General features: G+C 42.7%; 1 protein-coding gene across 6 annotated transcripts in view; it reads right to left on the bottom strand.

Annotated features, from left to right (window-relative positions):
* Positions 1-18185, bottom strand: part of LOC140546207 (receptor-type tyrosine-protein phosphatase mu-like) — a 220226-nt gene extending 202041 nt beyond the window's left edge. For 5 of the 6 annotated variants that reach the window (XM_072669429.1, XM_072669431.1, XM_072669433.1 and 2 more), the window contains exon 1: positions 17768-18185. In XM_072669429.1, the coding sequence (XP_072525530.1) occupies positions 17768-17840 (73 nt within the window). In that variant the 5' untranslated portion in view covers positions 17841-18185. The remainder of the gene's footprint in view (positions 1-17767) is intronic. The other variant, XM_072669434.1, reaches the window with a different exon arrangement.
* Positions 18186-25000: the final 6815 nt, after the last annotated feature.

Genomic DNA, 25000 nt, shown 5'->3' with positions numbered 1-25000 from the left:
GTGATAGAAACACTTTTCATTCATTTTCCTAATTAAAGCAGCAATGACACTATGATGCCAATCACAGAGCAATGCATTAGTCCATGTCACCCTTCAACTTCATGTCATAACACAAAAACTCAAGTTGCTCATGTACTTTTGTAGTGTTGTATCCGTAACTGCATTCACTGAACCGTAACCCCCATACTATTACACCCCTACTGCTATATCATATGAATGAATGTACTGCTACACCTCTAAGAATAATTATATCAAAATAAACAGAAAAAGAATTTCTAGAATGGAAAGGTCATACATATCTCTAGGCATAAATACATATTTCTACGTACAGGGAGAGCAGGGATAAGGTGGTAACAACACCATAGGGGCATTTGTGATGGCAGGATGTTGATGAGGTATGCAGCTATGAGGTGGGACAGTGTTGGATGACCTGAGTATGGGGAGTGGACGATGTGAAAGTGTGCAGGAATTTGGTGGGGATAAAGTTAAAATTGAGTGAGAATTGGAAATGGTTGTGTAGGGAATGAAATTTCATCCTTGTGCAGATCTCTTCTGTGGAACTCTGCACACTCAAAGTGGATGCAATGCAAGGGGATCAAGCAGACTGAAGAAATTTACAAGATGGCTGATGCACAAAGCAAGACTGCCGCTGTAGACTGAACACTTTACATACATGTCTTTTATTAGAACTAAGGATTCTACAATGTTATAGAAGGTAACTGCACGTTAGCTTGCTAACCTAAGCTTTTGTATGGAGGTGTTTAGACTCAAGCTAGCACGATGTATTGTTCTGTTTGAGATGAGGAAACCGTACAAAAAAACAGGCACTACATAGTATAGTACCTAATGTACAAATACAGTAGTGTATAGTGTAAGAATACATAGCTTAGTCCCTTAATTGAGACACAGGATCTTAACTTATACCTACAATGGAGTATTTGTTTGCAGTGCAGACCACAGGACATGGAGATATGCTTGTTTTCCTGCAGAACAGCATGCACCTCCACCAAACAAAAAGAAAAAGGTGTCACCTTGTGGCAAGGTTTATATTTTATTAACAACGTAGTCGTGACATGGATCCATGTCAAAATAAAGTGCAAGCTGAAAGTTTTAGGAGCTGCCACTTAGGAGCAGCCAGTCCGCTCAGAGTGGGAGGCAGTGCTGGCCTCTACTGCCCGTTAAGCACCTAATGATTTGCACTGTCTGCATTTGAATGCTTCTCCCTCTGCTCTTTTGTGGTAGTCTGTGCAACACGTGCTAAAGGTGTGATAAACAATGAAAAATGAAAAAATGATGAAATTCAGAGAGAACTGAATACTGCTGTGACACGAACTGATGATGTACGTGGGAGTCCTTAGGCTGAGAAAATTTCTCTCTTGGGCCTGCTCATCACTTCTCAGAAAAAATAAAGATGCTACTTTCATTATGCTTATCCTTAGCTCCAACAGCACTTATTTTAGCAGCATTTATTTATTTTAGCATCCGTTGCATGTTATGCAATATACAGCACATTAAAAATACCTTCAAAACCGAATACTATGTTAAGCCATTGATCTTCTAGCATATTTACTTAAATGTCATTCTCTCAGATTTAATCACTATTTCTCTGCATTCCAGCGTCCTTCTCACAACTCAAGAACTTAAAGTATCAGGAGACAGAGTTATAATGGGAAATATTAATATTCCCTTAATGAGACTAGGCCGATTCTTTGTGCAAAGCCAAGGCCGACCTCCCCACACTTGGGGATTTCTATATTAACGTGCCACTTCAACAGAGAAAAACACACATATTACGGCTAAACTAATTTAACCTGCATTTCTGCTCTTGATGCAGGTTGTCACTGCATAAAGCCAAGCTCCCATGTTTTCATCAAAGATATAATTAACGCTCATGCATAATATGTGCATTAATTTGCCTCTCTTTTGATCTGATTGAGAAAGTAGTGGATTGACAGAACACTAACGAGCTGGGTGAATTTTGGGTGAGATTCCGAGCACCATGGAGAAGCAGCAGCACATTAAAACAACAACTCCATCTGCCTCAGTTCTGGCACAGAGATTCAGAACTGTTCACCCTTCCTCTGACTGGGTGATGGTTTCTGACTGCACTCTCCCTTTCTCTCTCCCTGAACTCTAACCTGACTGGCTGAACTCTAACCTACATCTTTCTCTACAAACTTTCTTTCTCTCCGGCTTTCACTCTCTCTGCAACATCTCTCTGACTCTATTCTCCTCAGTATAGCTGAAAGGAGTTACCAGATCCAAAGACCACTCCAGCCCAGAGGCAGGAAACAGAGACAGAGACCATGAGGTGAACTCCTCTGCAGGTTAGCTCTCTTAGCTCTCCCACCTCCTCAAACCTTCTGAATCTTTCTCTTTCTCTCAGTAGCTCAGGGGTTGAGAGGTCAGGACGAGCCCCCAGCAGGTCATGGCACGCTTGGGGGGAAGAAGAAGCACGGGTGCATTGTGGGTCAAGAGCCTAATGGCTATGTAAAGAATCTGATAGCCTTAGTGTCTTACTGGTTTCCCAGCGGTGTTTGGCTCTCGCTGGAGATGTTGAGCTAAGCGTCTGAGGGCGAGCCGAAAAGATGATGCAGAGAGACGAGGCAGGATTTTTAAAAGCAAAGGAGTGAAAAGAAAGTAAGCGGGAGGAGACTTTAAACAGATGGGCAGAGGGAAACGAAAACGGCTTTAGAGGTTTGTGTAAGTGACACAAAAGGATATCTTTCCTCTGTGCAGTCCCATTGGGTGTGATTCTTCTCTATGTGTATGTGCGTATGAATGTGGCATGTGTGTGTGTGTGAGAGAGAGAGAGCGAGAGAGAGAGAGAGAGAGAGACTGTGAAAAGGAGAGTAGAAATAGGCCAGAGCACAAGATAAAGCGCTTTATCTTCATGAGAAATAAACGTCCCATCCCTGCCTTCCTTTTGAGCAGTCCGAGCCCCAAAAACAGCATTATGTATGGTATGGGGCCTCCGTAAATAGGCCGATATTCACAGCCATATGCAGTGGAGATTAGCTTTTTTTGCCTTCCTCAGCAAAAAACAGCCTTCCTGCTTCTTCATGGACTTACACTCTGATAGATCAGACACATAATGCTATAAAAGCCTGCAAAAAACCCACCAGGTCTTCACCACACACATACACCGCACACAAAAAGAACCTCCAGGCACCAAAAGCACATTACCATGCTCTTCCCCATCATTCAATATTTATATAATCACACTAACCAGGCCAGGCCATTTGCTGAAAATAATAATAGAAGTGGAGAAGGCAATCAATGGTCGCAGTATGAGTGGTGTGTGTTGGGGGAATGGCTGGGCATGGGGCTCTAGGGATCCTTTGCTGGCAGAGAGGGGGTGGGACAGGCCTGCGCTGGAATGGTGCAAATCTGCTGTCAGCTTGTTCTGAAGGTGCTGGCTGGATGAGTGGGACAGATGACAGAGAACATAAAGGAAAAGAGGGGGTGATCTCACCAGGAGAGGCTGTTATTAAGGATTTAAATAAAACGGAGAGAGAGAACAAAGGGGAGAGAGACTACACAGACAGACTCACCAGTATTTAGACAGCACAAATTGATATTTAACATTAAAGATATTTAGCATTAAATTACATTATTTTATATATTTAATTAGTTGTTTTTACACTACATAAAATAAAAGAACTAAAGCAGATTGATCCAAAAACATGCTGAAATTCAGCCATGGCCAGTCGCATAGCCATAGCACAGATTCAATAAGATATTTCTACCCTCTACATACTCACACACATCCACACACACTACTCCATATCATCATCGGAAAACTAATTACGGGTGCCCCAAAATAAGGAGACGAAGTGAGAGAAGAGGACAGTTAGCAATAGGGTGCCTGGATACATGCCTGCATTCAGCTTCATGCCTCTGTGTGGAGGCATATTTGTGTGCATTATGTATGTGTGAGTTATGGCAGAGTTCACTCCGTTAAATATTTGTCGCAGGTACAATGCAAAAAGGAGGCAGTCTGAATAATTCATTATGTCGGTTCCTGCCTGGGCTGCAGCCTGTATGATGCTGCCTGGTCTAAGAGAAGGGGAGACAGAAAAGAGAGACAGAGAGAGTGAGAGTGAAAGAAAAGACAGGAGAAAAGACAAAGGAGGCAGAGGAAGAGAGACAAAAGAGAAAAAGAGACAGGCACGGAGAGAACCCCACCAACTGGTAGGTCTCAATGTTCAGCTGAAGTCATCCGTGTGTCTGGACTTGTGCTTCCTTGTGCTTCCTCGTTTCAGTACACTAAGGCACAATACAGAACACTTGGTACCGCAAATGTAAAATCTTCAGCTGAATTTGAGCTGAATATAGCCAATTTGCCAATTCCTACTCACTTGACTTGGTTTTCTGATATCACACAATGTGACCAACACTGGGATAGTGACAGCTAGCATGCATGTCTTTTTAAACTGCCACTAATGCAATGTTGGTAGACAGCTCAATGTGCTTATAGGAGAACACTTACTGTAAATTTCCTAATGTCAGCTAACACATGCCTGTGATGGCTAGCATCGCTATGAATTTTGGGAGAATGGAGGGGTCATCCTACCCACCCCGACATTCTACTCAACGTGGACCTAGCCAGAGATTTAAGCTAAACCTCTAAAAGATAAAAATCACTTCCATACTAATGTTCTCACACCCTCAGGGTGCTGCTTATTAATTGGCAGGTTTGTTGGATCTGTTGTATTACAGAAAATAGCAAAATACACAGAGCAAAGATACACTATACAGTATTGGGACACTTGCTTGTTCATTGTTTTTTTCTGAAATCAAGGGTATAAAAAAGTTTACCCTGCTTTTGTTGGAGTAACGGTTGCTACTGTCCAGGTAACTATATTTTGGAGCATTGCTCTGAGGATTTGACTGCATTCAGCGACAAGAGCATCAATGTGGTCAGGATGTTGGATGATCCCCATCTTACCTCAACTCCAACTGATCCCAAAAATATTGTATGGAGCACCATTATCCCAGAGAACACAGTTCCACTGCTCCACAGCTCAATGCTGGGGGCTTTATACCCCTCTAGCCCATGGCTGGCATAGGCAATAGGTTGATGTTTATCTGCTCCAGAGATTCCTATTCTATTGGCAGTACTTCTCTACAGGGACTAGACAACCTCTGTGTGTGTGCACTTGCACATCTGTGTCTGCAATGGGTGCAACTTAAAGTAGCTGAATGTATTCATTAGAAGAGTTCTAAAAACATATTGACATTCATCATAATATTAATAAATGACATCACACTTTCCAGCACTGGTGGTGCTTGTTTTGATAGAGGGTAGCATGACAGGCACTGAAAAACATATCTTTATAAACTATGATTTATCTGAACCAAACCAGTCTGTGTGCTACATGATGTACTTATACCTTGAAGGGTGAACTTGAAAATATGTGTATCATTACACACCCAGTGTGCTTCCAGTTCTAAACCAACAAGCCCCATATGGGCAGAACATCGCTATATACACATACTCTTTCCCCTAATTAAAAGTTAATTGTGGTATTGTAGCCATAAGCTGAACATTTCTTCTAATCTCAAATACATGCTTCCAGTAACCCTAATGCAGTGTTCGCTGTAACATTTGGACTGTGCACGCTACTGGACTTAATTACTCTCCTCCGTTCAGTAGAGCTCTCCTCTGGCTCAGCGTTGCCGCAAGCTGTTATTACCGTTCTTATTACCGTGTCAGATTTGCGGCCGTCTTGTTTATCGCCACGCGAATTACACCCAAAACATGAGCTTTGAGCTTGTTTCTGATGCAGGCGGTGCAGGATTGTAAGCTTTGGGCCTCAGCCTTGCGATTCCTCAGCCCTGTAATTTCTGAAGTGGCAAGCACACTGTGATTACAGACTCGAGGGGGGCTTCAAACGTTGCATCGTCTTTTTTTTCCTCTCTGCTTATTGTTTTTGCCTGTGTGCTTCAGTTTGTCTTTGACACTGGTCCAGGCAGCTGTGGATGTTTTAAGCTTGTAATAGGGCAGTGGGGATCTGTGGTTAGATTTCTTTAAAGATGCCGGAGTACAGGGCTCACTTTAAGCATTAATCCTGATAAGGGTGAGCATGTGCGTTAAAAGTGGCACTTCATCCAGGGTAAGAGACTCTTCCCATGTGTTGGAGCACACTGTGAATGACTGAGTATGGTATGAGACAAAAAAGGGCGATGAGGAATAAAACATGATAGAACAAAATAAAACAGAATAAGAGTGTCCACAGACCAAAGAAAAGAAAATAGCTAGATATTTACCAAGCCATAGCCTGAGGCACAAGCAATACAGACAATGTCAACATCTACACCCGCACTTACTGGGTATTCAACATATGGATGGATTTTTAAAAACTACCATCCAAACACTCTGCTGCACTTTATCTAGTTCAACCAGACTAATTACACTGTTTGTAATAAAACATGCAGCTGATCGGTGTTATTTAAGCACTGATCGTATCATCTATATGCATACAAAAGCATATTGTGTATCACAATAAGACAAATTATCACAATGCGATAAAATATTGTCATATTGCCCAGCTCTAGTATAACCCCATTACTGAGCTGTAGAGCAGTGGAACTGTTATCTCTAGAATGATGGTGCTCCATCCAAAACACTGGGATGAGTTGGGGAATTGCGGATAAGGTGGGGTGGTGATCATTCAACATCCTGACCTCACTAATGCTCTTGTCGCAATCAAATCCTCACAGCAATATTTACCATCTAACAGAAAGCCCTCCAAGGACAGCGGAGACAGTTACTCCAACAAAAGCAGGATAAAGTGCTTTTTAATACTCTTGATTATAAATGTGAATGAATAGGTGTCCCATTTCTTTTGTTCATTTAGTGTATGTGTCTGACATCAGTCTAACTTATCGATATAATTTTCATCATTTGCTGTATTCTTTGACCATCATGCTAAAGATGTGTTTACTGATTTGATTCTGTTTGATTTGAGAGAGACAGACAGATAAGGTGAGAGAGAGAGAGAGAGAGAGAGAGAGAGGTAGACTGAGACGCAGCAGTGCACAGGGTTCTGCAGGTGCTGTGGTTAATAGATTCCAGGCAGGTTTGGCTGATAAAGAGGTCATTCACTCTGCCTTCACCAAAATTTGTGCAGAGAACAGCATTGTGACTCCACACACACACACACACACACACACACACACAAGCACACACACACAAGAACACAGAGAGATAGCTCTTCAACTCATTCTCATCTTAACAGAGAGCCAACATAACTATTACTCCTTCACTCTTATCACACCCTATCATACAAACAAGACGTCCCACTGAACAACATTCCAATTAGCAACACTCTGTCTCAAACCACACACACACACACACGCACACTCACACACACGCACACTCACACACAGCCTCCTACACTTTAAAAATTCCATGGCTCGGCTTCATACTGCTTGGAGGCTGACGACAAAAACAGAGGGGGGCATCAGATCCAGAGATAGAAAGAGAAAGAGAGCAGAACAACATTAATTTCACAAGTTGTTTTGTATTTATTTTTTAAAGCTAAGAAACTCTGTAACCTTCACTGTGCCAATAAAAGAGCACTACACTGTATCTGTCGTGTCAGTAATGCACCCCGAACTAGACTGAATAGACAGAGAGCGAGGGGCAAGTGTGAGCCAGCAAAAATAAGTGAGGCGAAGAGAAAGAAAGACGGCAATAGATAATACGAGAGAGAGCCCACGTCTGAGAGCTGGAGAGAGCACTTGCTCTCAGGAGCATTGTGCTTGTTTACTGTATCAGACGGACTATCAGAGTAATTCCTCCCTCCGGATGCTCCTTAGCCAGGCGATTGCAAGCAGACGTGCCACCGTTTGATGGCTATTACATAGTGGATAGCAGAAAGAGAGATTTCTCTGTACTGTAACAAGGCAGACCACACTCATGTTCTCCCCTTCGTTTCTGGAAGCCTGCAAGACAAACAATTCCTTTACAACTTTACGGCAGTAGCTACAACAGTCCAACAAGACCAGGCGCATGATAATGGCACTGTTCATATCAGGGATGAAGATGTGGATTGTAAAATAGGGATTAATAAGATACTGAAAGTATCACTACTTCAGTGAGCAGCTACCTCAGTTTGGTCATGGAGAACTTCATCAAAAACACACTACTGGTGACCTAATTCCCACTGTCTCATTATTGACAGGAAACCTCATCAATACACACACATACGCACACGCCACACAAACAAGTGCGCAAGGGCCAGAGGGAGGGGAAAGGCTAACGTTAATGTGACCTACTCGCGCAGGCTCTAATGCATTAATGACCAGGAGACAAGCGCTAATGTGACTAACGCAGATGCACTCTGACACTAATGGAAGATTTGGCCTGTGGTTATGTTCATAAAGCGAACAAGGCAGGGAGAAGGGGGGGGCTGGAGAGGCCTGTCCTCACCTGCAGCCAAAGCTGACTACAGTACGATGATTAGGAGTGAAATATTATCTAGCGAGGAAAAGGTTAGGGAATGAGCATCCGAAGTAATCTATCTTCGTACAGGGAGGAACAAGTGAAGAAGAGAGAAATAAAGACAGCAAGGTAAAAGGGAGAGATCGAGCAAGTGAGAAGGACAGAGCAAGCAAAAGAGCTAGCAAAAGACTGAAACAGAGAGAGACAGAAAGAGAGAGAAACAGACAGACAGAAAGTAAGGCCCTGTTTACACCTGGCATTAACATGCGTCCTGGGTGATCCGATCATAAGTGGTCAGCACAAAGTACCTGTGTGAACAGTATACAACGCCTCTCGAGGACACACTGTAATCCGATCACTCAAACCACATTTTTCTTGTAGTGTGACGCGTCCCCGACAGCAAAGCACCACACCAACCATGTTACTGCCCCAGACAGAAAATACATATTAACTGCGAGACCACACCATCCACTATCCACACAAGTAAGCAGAGCACACTACAATAACAACAACAACTAAAGTAACTAACTAAAAATTGCCATTTCTGTGTCAAAACAGAAGCAGCTGGAGAGTGACAGCATTAATGTGCATCATGCCTCTCCTCCAGTGGAAATTATGTGAGAAATCCAATCACAAGCAGTTAAAGAAGATGCATTTAAAATGCCAGGTATGAACAGCTTTGCGATTTGGCAATCATTTAAGATTGGACCACCTTAGATGCGCATTAATACCATGCGGGTGTGAACGGGATCAGAGAGAGAGAGAAAAAGAGCTAGCAAAAGACTGAAAGAGAGAGACAGCGAGAGAGGCAGACAGCAAGATAAAAGGGAGAGATCAGCCGAGTGAAAAGGAAAGAGAAGAAGAGCGGGTGAAAGACAGAAAGACACCGAGAAATAATGTGAGAAGGAAAGAAGGAACAAGAGAAAAAGAATAAGTGGGAGAGAGAGGAAGACAGGGTGGCCCAACAGATAAAGAGATATGAGTTTGAGAAAGACAGACGGGAAAAGAGGCTAGGAGAGCTAGCGAAAGAGAGGGACTGGGAGAGAATGAGTGATGAAGTGAGGGACACAGAGAGAGAGACAGCTAGTTAAGGAGGTTATATAGAGGGAGGAGTGTGGATAAGAGAGAAAGAGGAGACAGTTTGTTGGCAGAAAGAAGCGATTTCTTAAAGTTGGCGAGATATGAATGGTCGCGTGCCCAGTGGAGGTCACTCTTTAAACGGCAGCACTCCTCCATGCTTATCTTCCAACTTTCTCTCAATCTTTTATGCGCGCTAGTGGCGTGTCGGCACTCACAGAGCGCTGCAGAAGCTTGCACCATCCTCATCGCCATGCGGCTGGGTGGACGCTGTTTCAATTATATGGCAACCCCCGCCATAGCCGCGCTCATTAACAAGCCTGGATGAAAAAGCTGTAATGACTGGAATGAAAAAAATAAAAAGGCGAGGAAAAATAACGATGCTGGACAAATAATACATTCCATTCCAGAGCTTTTGCACCTTCCTCCCAAAAGGAGAGCACGAATGCCCAATCAATTTGATCACAAGTGCACAACCCGTTAGCGTGGGAGCAGCCACCGGATGCCCATTGGAGCAGGGAACGCAGGGTCAGGGGCCACTCTCAGAGACAGACTAGTTTAGTTTGCCCTACCCTCCACAACCCCCACTCCCAGCTCATCATCAGCCTCAACAGAGACCCCGCGTGCCTTCATTAGCGTTATTTCCCTGGAGCGTGTGGACCCCTACTCTCCGCCACAGCAGCTTCTGTAAACACATGATCCACAGCATAACAAGTTGTTTATCTCTCTCACCATTTCTTTTTTAATCTTATATCTTGCTTTTCTGTTGATATGGTGGTGAGAGCACAATACAAATTACATGAGTGCCGCTTGCAAACCTCTCTCTCGCTCTTTCTCTCTCTGTTTTGTACAGACAGCGGAAATTCTCATGTGAAACAATAAACACTTTGCCATCTCTGTGTTTCTCTCTTTCTCTGCCGTCCTCAGTCATTCTCTCTCCAATACCCCTAACTCGTCTCCTCCCTGCCTTCTACATATCTTCATCTTCCACTCGAACACTCTTCTCATTTATTTAATCTTACTGAACACTAACATCTGTGTTTTTTCTGCTTTCTCCCACCCACTCTCTCTCTCCTCTCTCTCTCTCTCTCCTCTCTCTCTCTCTCTCTTTCTCTTCTCTCTCTCTCTTCATTAGGCAAGCTCTGTGTCTGTGTGTGAGAGATTCATTAGTGTTTGTCCTCTTCATTTGAACAAGGGGCTGAGGATAATTAGGGTGTATCTGTTTGTCCAGCAGTCTTCCACACAGTCACATCTCAAGGCCAATTACCACGTGCCTACATCACCCTGCAAACATTACAGCCACACATCCGTCTCTCTGTGTCGCCCCCTTTCTAGTTCTCTCTGTTTCATTGTGTCTGTCTCTTGTCTCTGAATTCTGTCCTGTTTGATAGTATAGTCCCCAGACATTTGCATGCTGCTATTCGATGCAGAGCACCTTATGGACATTGATTAGAATGCAACAGTAATGTCTAAAAGTTTATGATTATGATGATTCTGAGTATGGCTCTGTATTTAGAATAGCGATAGTGTAGGCTATGTAGCATGATACCAGTGTTACAATTCAATACACTGTAATATATTGCGAATGTACGCAGAGCAATATGTGGTGCATAACGATTTTTTTAACAACATCTTTTAACAACATCTTCACTTTTGAATTACAGCTGGTTAAGACCTATTTACCAAACTACTGCACAAACAGCAGTTGGAGTGCTATGCATCTTTTCTGGTTTTAAATCAGTATTAAACAGGAGGTTGAGGCTAGTGTGAAACTAATTTGAAATATTGTGATTCATACTTGTACAGTATAATGAATTTCTTCTCTTTGAATATCCCAGCTTAGAAAACCAGGTTCAGAGCGCAGGATAAGCCTTGTTACGACACCCTGGAGCAGAAAGGTTAAGGGCCTTGCTCAGTAGCCATACTTCTTGGTTATGTAGGTGACCACAGGCACAAAAAGCAGGGAGTAAAAGCGTGTAAGAGAGTGGTGCTTCTTATCAGTGACACTACGCACCCTTTTTCTCTCTTGACTCTTTCACATCATATCAAGCCAATGTGCATGTACAATTTAATGTTTTGCGACGTCTGGGTGAGCTCGAGCTCGTGAGTCGATCCCTTCAAGCGCTCGTTCATCTCCAATTAAAAGAAAATTTAATTTGATCAGCATGCTAATAAAATTCTGTGCCAGGCTTGGCGAGGTGGCATTATGTTGCCAGTTGCATCAGTGTGTGCCTTCAGCACCAAGTGGGAGATGAGGCCTCTCAATGAGCCTCCACACGCACATACACACACAACCAAACACACACAATTAGAAAGATTTCAGATTACTGTTGGCCTGAGAAAAATCGGCAACTAACTGATAACTGACAAGCCCTAGACACTGCGGTAAGTTTCTGCAGAGCTAAAGAAGAAACTTTGTGTTCTAGGACAAAGATTCACTCAAAAAATAAATAAATAAATAAATAAACAAACTGTACGACCCAGGCAATGGGAGGCAAGCTAAATATCCCTACAGAACATCAATGCATTGCGCTGTCTGCAACAACAATGTGAGACAAAGTGCTCCGTATTAACTGCCTTCCTGCTTTATACCATCATCAATCATCGAAGGGAGCATTTTTTTATTGTTATTATTATTATTTTGCTGTTGTAGCGTTTGCTGAAGTCATCTTAGAGAGCCACACAGATATTTAATTTCATTCTCCACTGGCTCAAAGAAAGAGGGCTCTCTTCATCATACCTTTACGCTGTGTCCCCCATTACTGCCGAGCCAGCTAAGACAAAAGCCCTCTATGAGTGTGGTTGGGGGAGTGGGGGGTGTTGGAGGAGAGAGACAGAGACAGGGACAGAGACAGATAGAGAGAAAGAGAGGGAGAGAGGTGGAAAAACACTAGCATTCAAATATTGGGCAGCTTTAAATGAAGAGCTGTTTATCTTTTCCTGCCAGGCAGCGGAATTCACTTCAAATAAGCGGAGCAGTGCTGACTTTGAGCTCTGGTCAAGCAGGACGGCATCGCTATTCAGACCCTCAGCACAAACCAAGGCAGGGCAAACACAGCAAGCACAGAGAAAAAAAAGCAGCAGCTGAAGTCTTTGCATACACGACCACCTGGCTGCTGTATGGCCGCATTGCTACAGGGTGTTTTAGCACAGTTTCTGACTTTTTCGGGCCACAAACTCAAAATGGGTTTTGTACTGATAAGGAATATAGATTTTTATAGACAGCTGAACTAGAGCTTGCTGATATACTGCAAGAGCACTTTTCACAGTATGTGTGAAACACACCATCCAATACCATGCAATAGATGACATGCTGTGTTTTTTTCAGCACCCAAAATGCATTATTTTTTAAACTATGAAAACATATTAACAGAAAGAAATGTGGTACATCACACTGCATGATGGTACACAATAAACATATTATGGTGCATTCTGTTAAATAATGCATTCTACACCCCATGCATGGCTCCAAAACAACTGACACTTCACTGTTTGTTGTTCTTAAATAGTGTTATTTTGTGAAATGACTGTCGTATGGATTTCAATTTGCATCATGCAGACCCAGACTAAACCATTGCTAATGTATTCAAAAATATGCTATATGGACAAAAGTATCGGGACACCTAATAATTTATTGTACCTTCCAAAATCAAGGGTATCAAAACAGGGTATCCTGCTTTTATTGGAGTAATTCTCTACCGTGCAGGGAAAGCTTTTTACTAGATGCTGAAGCATTGCTGTGAGAATTTGACTGCATTAAGCAATAAGAGCGTTAGTAAAGATGGGATGTTGCATCACCACCCCACCTCATCCTCAACTCCTCAAGTAGTGAATGGAGCACCATTATTCCAGAGAACACAATTCAACTGCTCCACAGCTCAATGCTGGGGAGCTTTATACCCCTCTTGTTAACGACTGGATGGTTTATCCGCACCAGAGAGTCCTATTCTATTGGCAGTACTTCTCTACAGGGTCTACTAGCTCTGTGTGCGCGCATCTGCACATCTGTGTCAACAGTGGGTGCAACTTAAAGCAGCTGAATGCATTTTTTAGAAGGGGTGTTCACAAACATTTGGATATATGGTGCATAGATCTGCCATCTCACACTCACTGCTTTTTTAGAGTGGCTGCAACAAACATACAGTCTTGGACTCCAGCGTCAGTATAATCGCTAAAGAGTAAACATGTGCTTGCAAGTAAACAAAGGTTAACAGGGTTGTTTTCGACTGCTCGTATGCTGGGTATAAGTGAGTTACACCTGCTGTTGTTTTCTGCAGGCCAAAGGGGAACCTGCCAGGGCAAAAAAAACAGACCTGGGCATCACAACATCCTGTTTTCAGCTCTCCGTGTACCACACATACACACAAACACGCTAACCCACTCATACACACATATACTCACAAACACACCCACACAGACGGAGCTGTCCAATCTCTACTTATGCCACTCTCTTGTAACACCTCAACAGTTTGCAAGACTGTTTATTTTTTACTAATCTACTATTGCTAATCTATCTTCTTTTATCAGTATTTGACTTTGTTTGCTGTGACATGTCTCAAGGCAGTAATTACAAGCAAGGCAGTTTTATTAACAGCATTTTAAACCAATGACCTCCACTCTGATACCTGCAGCTGTCAGTCAGTGAAGGCTAGGGCTTTCTCTCTGCTGTGAGCTTGGGGAACTGGAGAGCATTCAGGCAAGCCTCACAATTCTAGGTTTTCTCAACAGACTTAACACATTCCTGCAAAACGCTCTCTAAGCAGTTAACACATCTATTAGAGCCACAGCACCTTTTTCATGAAACTGTGTGAAATGTGCACAACAGGCAAACCGAAATCAGCGTTACTGTTCAGTATTTAGATTCGAAATTCAATACTGTACTGAAGCATTAGTACAGCACTATTCAGATTTTAATTGATATTGATATTGGATTGATCAGAAGAGTAATCAGGTCTAAACGCACTGATGCCTGCACTGTCTTTCTTCCAGTAAGCAAGTCATTAAGTTCAGGCAGATATGAGGTACAGGTGAAAGTTTGCATAAAATCCACTCACTGTAACACAAGCAAAAAATGACTGGAAATTATGATGTGTTGTGACTTGCTTGGCATTGATCGGACAAAAGTGTTAAGATTAACACTAAAGTCTCCTAATAACAGAAGAAGTGATCGACTATGAGCTTCTCACATGAAACCTGCTGTGGTGTAGACCTAATTTCTGCTAAGGTGTAAAAATCAATGTAATTGTATTATGTGTAGTGAGTGTGTAGCATGTGTTATTACTCTCTGAACTGACTTGGGAGGCCACCTTTATGTGCAGATTCACCTAGAAAACACATTAGTTATGACATCATATCTTTGCTGTGTACACCTTACAAAGACAGTACCTACATTTCTGAATTAGGCCTCGACACATCTGTGCACCTACTCCAGCTTTAACAATGGACCTTCTCATGACATGGTCAGTTAAAGATCTACAGTATGAATGGTCTACTGGACAAAAAGCAAAGTCTTCTACAGTTTACAATGAAAAGTTTGATGATTTCTGATCTGCACACTGATAGAAGCCTCTACAGCGATAATAAGTAAGCCATGCTGCCCCCTCCAGGTCAACAATGGAACTGACACACATGAGGCGCTATTAAACCACCACAGGATATCAGAGCTGATTCACGGTACCTTATGCTCTCATGCAGACCTCAAAAGTCCAGAAAACACACACTCTTCTCCAGCAAAGTTTTAAAACAGTGCACAGCATTCTTATTTTAAATGCCTTGATGCAAACATTTGCAAACTCAAGACTAGTTTTGATCATAGACCAGCTATATCAACTCACAATATCAAAATCACTGAGAAGGCACACCAAATTAACACTTCACAACTGAAATATTTCTCCTGAGGGCCGTAATGTTTAACCTACATCCCCTCAGAAACTGACAGTGCTGCTAACACCCTGAAACAGGAGCCATTCAGGGTTCCCTGCGGCTGAGCAAACATTTGCTAGGCATGCACCTATTGATCAGCATGTACATAATGCCCTCTAATACACATACAGAGAAAAATCCATTGCCCAGACAGCTAAAAATGACCCCTTTTAAGACCTAGAAAAGGACCTTTAGTGGCATTGCAGGCTAAATGGAAGCTACTGTGATTGCAAACCTCATTAATCAGTTCTTCCCATGGCTCATGACCCATGTACAGATACAGTGCATCAGCCAGAGAGGGTTTGTTTCGGACATCCCATGTTGTAACCTACAACCTATGAAGAAGAGGTCTTTTGAGGCACTGGGGAGCAGTCAAACAAAACAGGGCTTGTTCATCTCATTCATTCCAAGCACAGGCTTCTATTCATGAGAGGGAAAGGAGTATGAGCAAACTGTTAAAGATGTTGACCGCGCGTAGAGGACGTCCATTTGGTTTAGCTCTTCTGTGTTGTAGAACAATTTCGGTTCATAACCATAATGAGCATTGAGCTGTGATGAAGTGTGAATGTCAAGTGCCACTTGTTAATCACAACCCTTCCGCAAAAGCAGGGCTGTGGGAGCGCAGACGAGGCTGTACAAATTTGGAATGCACGTTTGCTTGAAAGCTTAAAAAAAAAAAAAAACTACAACAACAGTGATCTGCCTTTGGGTCTGACTGGCAAGCAGGCTGCTCTCAACCATTAATTAATCAATATGTTAATCAATGGCTCAATGCACACAGAAGGGCACTGATATATTTAATTAGTCAGACACAAATCAATAAAGCTTATGTGATGTGTTATGAAGTGAAAAAATGTGGAGAACGGTCTAGATAGCTTTCTATTTACAGAACCTTTCTGTTTACGCTGACATGCTGAACAAACGACTTCAGACAAAAACAAGGGCAATTCACTGAAAGACAGAACAGTGTTCACTAATGTCCATATGGTCAAAACTTTAGATACTCCTTCATCACTAAAGGCTTGGCTGCAATATGAAATGTAACATGTGTGTAAAGCAGTGGTTCTCAAACCTGGTCCTGGAGAACCACCTGCCCTGCACATTTGTGTGCAGTTCAGTTTTCTGCTCCAACACACCACCTTCAACTCAGGAAGAGAAGGAAGAGCTTGTTAATTAGCTAATTACTTGGATCAGGGGTATAGGGAGCATGGTAAACACTAAAATGAGCAGGGCAGGAGGGTTGGGAACCCCTGGGCTAGAGGAGTGTCGCCTGGGTATTGAACCCACAGCAGCAGCAGCAGCAGCAGCAGTCCAAGTGCTCTCAGAAAAAAACCGCTTCATTTCACAACCCAACGTGGTCACATTTATAAATAGGTCCACAGCACTGCTGGGACCTTGTAATTTACTGAATCACCATGTCCACAGCCACTGGGTACAGGTTTTTATGGTCCCACTAGAGCTTTTATTTACAGAGCTTGGAAGTCTGAACGTAGGTACTGAGGGAGTAAACATGTAGCCAAGATAAGGCTAAATAGCCAAGTAATAGGAACGATATAAGTGAGGGATAATTATCGTGCTAGTGTCCAAACAGACTTCCACAACTTCTTACCGAACTAAGTTTGGAGACCCAATTCTCCACGTCTGCCAGGATAAAGTCAACGGGTTCACGTTCAGAAAGCTAGCTAGTCTAACTCAGTAAAAGCTGTGTAGATGTAGCTACAGCTAATTATCAAGCGTGTGTCGTTTAACACCAAGGAAGTGAGTCAAGTTCTGGACTCGTTCCTGAGGTCGCTACCTCAACAGTTTAAGGGTTACAGCTGAAGCAGTCTGTGTAGAGCTGCCTTCACTCATCACTCACCGTTCAGTCAGCACGGCGAGTCAGGCTGTAGACCGGCTCATTTCTGAGGGAAGTTAGTTAGTTATCTAGTTATCTAGTTATCTAGTTAGTAACAGAGTCTCAACTCCCAGTTTCGCGTTTAAAGCTGAATTAAATACAATTAAATTAAGCAGCTGTGTAAACTGTCTTCATCACGAATCACTTAGTATCGTTTAACCAAGGGGCCGAGTCAAGTTGTCGACTCGTTTCTGAGGGACGTTAACGGTAAGAGTCCAAACTCGTGGTCTTTACCGTTCACAGCTCAGTAAACCCGTGCGGATGATCCGACACCACCCGAGTCAAGTTCCCGAGTCGTTTCTGGGGTCGCGCGCTGGCTAAGTTAGTTATAACCTTTACGGATCTCAACTCTCGTCGCGCGCTGCGATGAAGCTCGCAGCTTCCCGGTGAAAAGCACGGAGGCTGAGTGAGAGCAGTCTTACCTTTGTACACCTGTCCTCTCGCCGACACCAGGAGGCTCACGGCGGTGAAGAGGCAAGTTAAAACTTTGTCCATTTCTTGGCGGGTGGGTGACCGTTAGCCCCGCTGAGGAGCTCCGCCAACGCCGAATCGAGTTCTGTTCAAATGCCAGCGGTCGGCGGTACTTTTGGAGATGTTTCTTCAGTCTCGTGCGCGCACGCTCTCTCTCTCGATCTACCTCCCTCACGCACGCGCGCGCGCGCGGTCTATGTCTCTCTCTCTCTCTCTCTCTCTCTCTTTCGCGCGCGCCCTCGCTCTCTCTGTCTTTCCGTACTTCAGCGCGGCTCCGGTCTGACAGACTTCCAGGAGGAGCCTGAAGCCTGAAAGCCGTTAGTTCGCTCTCCGGTAGAGGGTGTGTTGGGGCTCGCGCGCTCCGGCCCGGTGTGTGTGTGTGTGGGGGGGGGGGGTGTCTGCGTGCGTGCGTGTGTGTGTGAGAGAGAGAGAGAGAGAGAGAGAGAGAGAGAGAGAGAGAGCGGAGAGGCGGGAGAGTTTGCGCTGGAGCAGCTCCCTGTAGAAGAGCCCGTCTGCTCCCTCTGCAAGAGTTCTGGAGCAGCCTGGGACTCGAAGAACGGGAGTAATGCGCGCGGTGTGAGAACATCCACCAAGTCTGCAGCATCACTCAGTGACAGATCTGCTGTCTCGCTCCTACAGGACCAGTGTGAACTTCTGACTCTCAAATCTGATATTTAAGATGATTTTTCAGGTATTGTCGGGTATCAGAAGACACGCAGCGTTTAGGCACTATAATGTGTTGGGCAGTGTAAAATAGTGTGTTAAGTGCTGTAGGATAGTGTGTTAAATACTGCAGAACAGTGTGTTAAGTAATGAGGAATAGAGTGTTAGGTCCTGTGGGACAGTGTGTTAAGTAATGAGGAATAGTGTGTTAGGTCCTGTGGGACAGTGTGTTAAGTAATGTGGAATAGTGTGTTAGGTCCTGTGGGACAGTGTGTTAAGTAATGTGGAATAGTGTGTTAGGTCCTGTGGGACAGTGTGTTAAGTAATGAGGAATAGTGTGTTAGGTCCTGTGGGACAGTGTGTTAAGTAATGTGGAATAGTGTGTTAGGTCCTGTGGGACAGTGTGTTAAGTAATGTGGAATAGTGTGTTAGGTACTTTAGGACAGTGTGTTAAGTAATAAGGAATAGTGTGTTAGGTTCTGTGGGACAGTGTGTTAAGTAATGAGGAATAGTGTGTTAGGTACTTTAGGACAGTGTGTTAAGTAATAAGGAATAGTGTGTTAGGTCTTGTGGGACAGTGTGTTAAGTAATGTGGAATAGTGTGTTAGGTCCTGTGGGACAGTGTGTTAAGTAATGAGGAATAGAGTGTTAGGTTCTGTGGGACAGTTTGATAAGTAATGAGGAATAGTGTGTTAGGTTCTGTGGGACAGTGTGTTAAGTAATGAGGAATAGTGTGTTAGGTCCTGTGGGACAGTGTGTTAAGTAATGTGGAATTGTGTGTTAGGTACTTTAGGACAGTGTGTTAAGTAATAAGGAATAGTGTGTTAGGTCTTGTGGGACAGTGTGTTAAGTAATGTGGAATAGTGTGTTAGGTCCTGTGGGACAGTGTGTTAAGTAATGTGGAATTGTGTGTTAGGTACTTTAGGACAGTGTGTTAAGTAATAAGGAATAGTGTGTTAGGTCTTGTGGGACAGTGTGTTAAGTAATGTGGAATAGTGTGTTAGGTTCTGTGGGACAGTGTGTTAAGTAATGAGGAATAGTGTGTTAGGTCCTGTGGGACAGTGTGTTAAGTAATGAGGAATAGTGTGTTAGGTCCTGTGGGACAGTGTGTTAGACAATGTAAAATAGTGTGTTATGTGACAGTGTGTTAAGTAATGAGGAATAGTGTGTTAAGCTTTATAGGACAGTGTGTTAAGTAATAAGGAATAGTGTGTTAAGCTTTATAGGACAGTGTGTTAAGTAACGAGGAATAGTGTGTTAAGCTTTATAGGACAGTGTGTTAAGTAATAAGGAATAGTGTGTTAAGCTTTATAGGACAGTGTGTTAAGTAACGAGGAATAGTGTGTTAAGCTTTATAGGACAGTGTGTTAAGTAATAAGGAATAGTGTGTTAAGCTTTATAGGACAGTGTGTTAAGTAACGAGGAATAGTGTGTTAAGCTTTATAGGACAGTGTGTTAAGTAATAAGGAATAGTGTGTTAAGCTTTATAGGACAGTGTGTTAAGTAACGAGGAATAGTGTGTTAAGCTTTATAGGACAGTGTGTTAAGTAATAAGGAATAGTGTGTTAAGCTTTATAGGACAGTGTGTTAAGTAACGAGGAATAGTGTGTTAAGCTTTATAGGACAGTGTGTTAAGTAATAAGGAATAGTGTGTTAAGCTTTATAGGACAGTGTGTTAAGTAATGAGGAATAGTGTGTTAAGCTTTATAGGACAGTGTGTTAAGTAATAAGGAATAGTGTGTTAAGCTTTATAGGACAGTGTGTTAAGTAACGAGGAATAGTGTGTTAAGCTTTATAGGACAGTGTGTTAAGTAATAAGGAATAGTGTGTTAAGCTTTATAGGACAGTGTGTTAAGTAATGAGGAATAGTCTTGTGGGACTCCCTCTGCAAGAGTTCTGGAGCAGCCTGGGACTCGAAGAACGGGAGTAATGCGCGCGGTGTGAGAACATCCACCAAGTCTGCAGCATCACTCAGTGACAGATCTGCTGTCTCGCTCCTACAGGACCAGTGTGAACTTCTGACTCTCAAATCTGATATTTAAGACACGCAGCGTTTAGGCACTATAATGTGTTGGGCAGTGTAAAATAGTGTGTTAAGTGCTGTAGGATAGTGTGTTAAATACTGCAGAACAGTGTGTTAAGTAATGAGGAATAGTGTGTTAGGTCTTGTGGGACAGTGTGTTAAGTAATGAGGAATAGTGTGTTAGGTCCTGTGGGACAGTGTGTTAAGTAATAAGGAATAGTGTGTTAGGTTCTGTGGGACAGTGTGTTAAGTAATGAGGAATAGTGTGTTAGGTTCTGTGGGACAGTGTGTTAAGTAATGTGGAATGGTGTGTTAGGTACTGTGGGACAGTGTGTTAAGTAATGAGGAATAGAGTGTTAGGTTCTGTGGGACAGTGTGTTAAGTAATGTGGAATGGTTTGTTAGGTACTGTGGGACAGTGTGTTAAGTAATGTGGAATAGTGTGTTAGGTTCTGTGGGACAGTGTGTTAAGTAATGTGGAATAGTGTGTTAGGTTCTGTGGGACAGTGTGTTAAGTAATATGGAATAGTGTGTTAGGTTCTGTGGGACAGTGTGTTAAGTAATGTGGAATGGTGTGTTAGGTACTGTGGGACAGTGTGTTAAGTAATGAGGAATAGAGTGTTAGGTTCTGTGGGACAGTGTGTTAAGTAATGTGGAATGGTGTGTTAGGTACTGTGGGACAGTGTGTTAAGTAATGTGGAATGGTGTGTTAGGTTCTGTGAAGTAGTGTGTTAGACAATGTGTGTTATGTGACAGTGTGTTAGGTAATATAGAATAGTGTGTGAGATATTATAAGGTATTGTGTTAGTATAATATAGGGCAGAAGGTTAGTCATGTGACAGTACATTAATTATATTGGGACAATGTTATATATTATAGGACAGTATATTAGTTATATCAGGACAAGGCTAAGTATTACTGAACAGTGCATTAGTTATATTGGGACTGTGTTAGATATTATAGGGCAGTGTATTAGTTATATTGGGACTGTGTTAGATATTATAGGGCAGTGTATTAGTTATATTGGGACATGGTTAAGTATTATAGGACAGTGTTTTATTTATTGTGGGACTGTGTTAGATATTATAGGACAGTATATTAGTTATTATGGGACTGATATTGTTGGGCAGTATATCATGAAATGTGTACTAGTTATTTGTGACATTCTGTTCATGAATGAAAGCTTTAGGAAATAATAGGCCTGGGAATTTGGGGGTTAAATATCCAATTTTATCTGATGTCCCAGTACCTGAATCCACCCCTACTTTACAGACAATACAGTCAAACGTACTAATGAGGCCTTTTGATGAGGAAACTGGTACAAGATGCTTTTTCTACATGTGTTGGACCAGGCATGTAGGAGCAGGTGAAACAGGTGAAACGGTCCACTGCTGGGTTCTAGGAGGTCACTCCTGGGTTAGAGAGTTGAGTTAAGATGTTTTATGAGGACTCTTGTAGGTATTGCACGTCAAGACCGTTGTTGGCTTATCTATAATCACCCTCTTCATAGGTCCACACTCACCATCATTGACTTTCATGAAGACGCTGTTGAAATGACTAAATATAGTATACATTTTTAGATACATATAGAAGGTACACATAACTATCACTGTACAAGCTTCATAGCAGCCAGTTGAACCACAAACTATAAGACACTCAGACAATTAAACAGCAAAATACGTAGGTGCGTTGAAAAAAATCCAAGTACACCCACAGATATGTTTCTCACCCTGGAATTCATTTGTGGTTAAAGCTTGAAATAAATGGATTGCCTCAGTTGCGCCCTAAGACCCTATAAAGTCTCAGCTGATGGACTTTAGGGCTGGAAGTGTGTTTGCAGTTTTTAAATCTTGGCACAATACGATTAGACCACCGAGAAATGACCTTGGAATAAAACATAAACACATTTCCACTCACTCACAGTCACACACACTCATCCTCGCCCACAAGTAGGCCTAGTCAGCGTACAGCGAACACCATACATTAATTTGATTGTGTGGTTAAGACGTCTTCCACTAATTAGCTGTCTCTGGGCTACCGTGCGCACCCCCTCTCCTTCTCTCTGACCTCCCTGAAGGGGTCTCAGCATCATTACTTGATTAGCTGATTGGCGGTCATGTTTAATATTTGTTATCATGCAGCGCTGATTACTGTAAATAACAGGCCTGACCTTGGAAAGAACGTGTCTCTGGAGCACAGTGGAAGCCAAGCAGACGAACTGCCCGCAAAGACGCAAAGGAGAAGCATATGGCAGGAAACGGCATCTCCATAACAATAGAGCTGGAAGGGTATGAGTGATAGGCCGAGAGAGACATTTGCATGATGTCCTCTCCAGTTCTTTCACTTCAGAGCTTTTAAGGGACAAGGGGAAAGGGGCATTTTTTGTAGTAACACAGGCCCAAATGGATCTAATGCATGCCCCCTTTGTATACCGCATATACTTGTCTGGGCTTTTTTCAAGTCTTAATTCGAATTCCGCCTGTTTGAGCACCACTGCGGGAATGTTAAGGCCTATTCCTCATATTTTAGGTTATTTTTAATTATAGTGAAGCAAAAGTGCAGTTTAGGATAAACCTGGCGTGTATTGAAGAGAGAAGAGTGTGCTGTAGTAACAGCATCACACCCATAGAGGACACTGTTGGGCCTTAAGCGTAAAGGTGGTCTTTCTGGCCCTTCTATGGCCATGCCACAAAAAGTATCACTACAACAGCAACCTTTGCAGTAAAATGTGGACCTTTAAAGCCAGACGTTTGCTGTGTTAATGTGTACAGATTGTTTCATTTAACAGTCAATAGCTGGACAGTAACTTTCCGTTGCATTTCTATTACAGATACTTAAGCCCCTAATGCAGAAAGACTTACTACACACTAAAGCATATTATTCAGTAACTACAGGGGATTCTGTACAAACTGATGGGGCTATTCTCTGGTAACAGAAGTTTTTAAAAACACTTTGCACATAGGACTCTAAAGCAGAACATCATCATGATGGCTAGAGGGGCATAAATCCCCCAGAATTGTGTTCTCTGGAATTATGGTGCTTCACACAGTACTTTTGGTAGTGATCATCCAAGATCCGGACTTCACTAATGCTCTTATTGCTGAATGCAATAAGATTTTGAAAGAAACAAGGAATGAGCAGGTGTCCTAATACTTTTGTCCATAAAGGCAGGAAAAATGGGCAAACGTAAGAATCTGAGCATCTTTGCCCAAAGCTCACAGATGATTTCACAGGTTTTGCTCCGACAGCGACAGTATTGGAGGCTAACACTATCTGATGACCAGGTCAGCTCACGCTATTCTATTCTGTTCTATTCTATTCGCTAACGATTTTTAATCATTAAGTCTTGGCTACACAACACCTAAGCCCCTAGCTCCCAGCTAGGTTTTGCCAGCCCCTCCCTATTATTACTGTGTGCCATTACTTAGGAAACTAATTTGGATGTGTGTGCAAATGCGACTACGGTCTGAACTCACAAATAGGATTTGGTTGCTAGTAACCTGAAGTTTGAACACTGTGTCTAAAGCCTAAAAGTCTGTTTGTACCCTTCAGGTGGAGGGCCCGTATTTTTTGGCTTGATGATTGACAGGCACGGGACTTGCAAACAGTCCAAGTAAAAAAAAAAAAAAGCCCATGGTGTGATTTGCAAAACTTAAAAAAAGTTTAATCATGTGAGGTTATTCAGCGACCTCTGGGCTGTAAGTAGTTTTTTTTGTTGTCTGCGGTAAGTTGCACAAATAGAGATGAGTATTATCTTTTGTTCCTCTCGAAATAGTTTAATTAGCCCTCAGATCCAAACAGTGGTGTGACAGCTCAGCCTCGCTTGATGGAGTGGAACTTTAATCAAATTTTAATGCCACTAAAACCTAGAGCCTCCCAACGCCCCCAAACTATCTTCCAGCAGTGCCATAGTTTCCATGAGCCTCTCGTGATCCCTGAGAACCTCTTTGTGTGAGAATGTGTGTGTATGTAGTCATGTATTCATCTCTTAAGAGGGACCCCAGGAGAACATTAAAGAACAAGGTATTGGCAATTAGCTGCTGCCCATGAAGAAGCAAACAGAAAACATAAAAGAGGCCAAAGACTTGTTTTGGAGTCCTTGAGGTTAGGGTAGGGTTATGCTTAGGTTGCGGTAGCACAACAGCATTCTGCTACAGGTTACCAAACAACATTAGTCTAAATGAATAACTGTAATCTGAAAAACATAAAACACTGACCCTAACTTTAAAAGAAAGAAGTTTGACACCAAAATGCCAGCAGAAAACTTGTGAATGATATTTCTGTGTTGAAATCTGCATACTGGTATAGCACGGGGCTCTCAATGGGCCAGTGGTTCAATGAGCTAGCACTATGCTCCAGGGCCACAAGGTCGATTCCTGAGCCATGTTGCTTTGCCATAAGCATCCAGAGTCTGAGAGATCACAATTGCTTGTGCTCTCTCTCTCATCACTCATTAAGCAATGTTGGCTGGCACAAGCGTCTGTTAGCTGGTGCGGTGG

This window comes from Salminus brasiliensis, chromosome 23 (genome assembly GCF_030463535.1).
Source record: "Salminus brasiliensis chromosome 23, fSalBra1.hap2, whole genome shotgun sequence".
Classification (NCBI taxonomy): Eukaryota; Metazoa; Chordata; class Actinopteri; order Characiformes; family Bryconidae; genus Salminus; species Salminus brasiliensis.
Note: the sequence above shows the minus strand (reverse complement) of the source record. Positions and strands in the feature narration are given on the sequence as shown.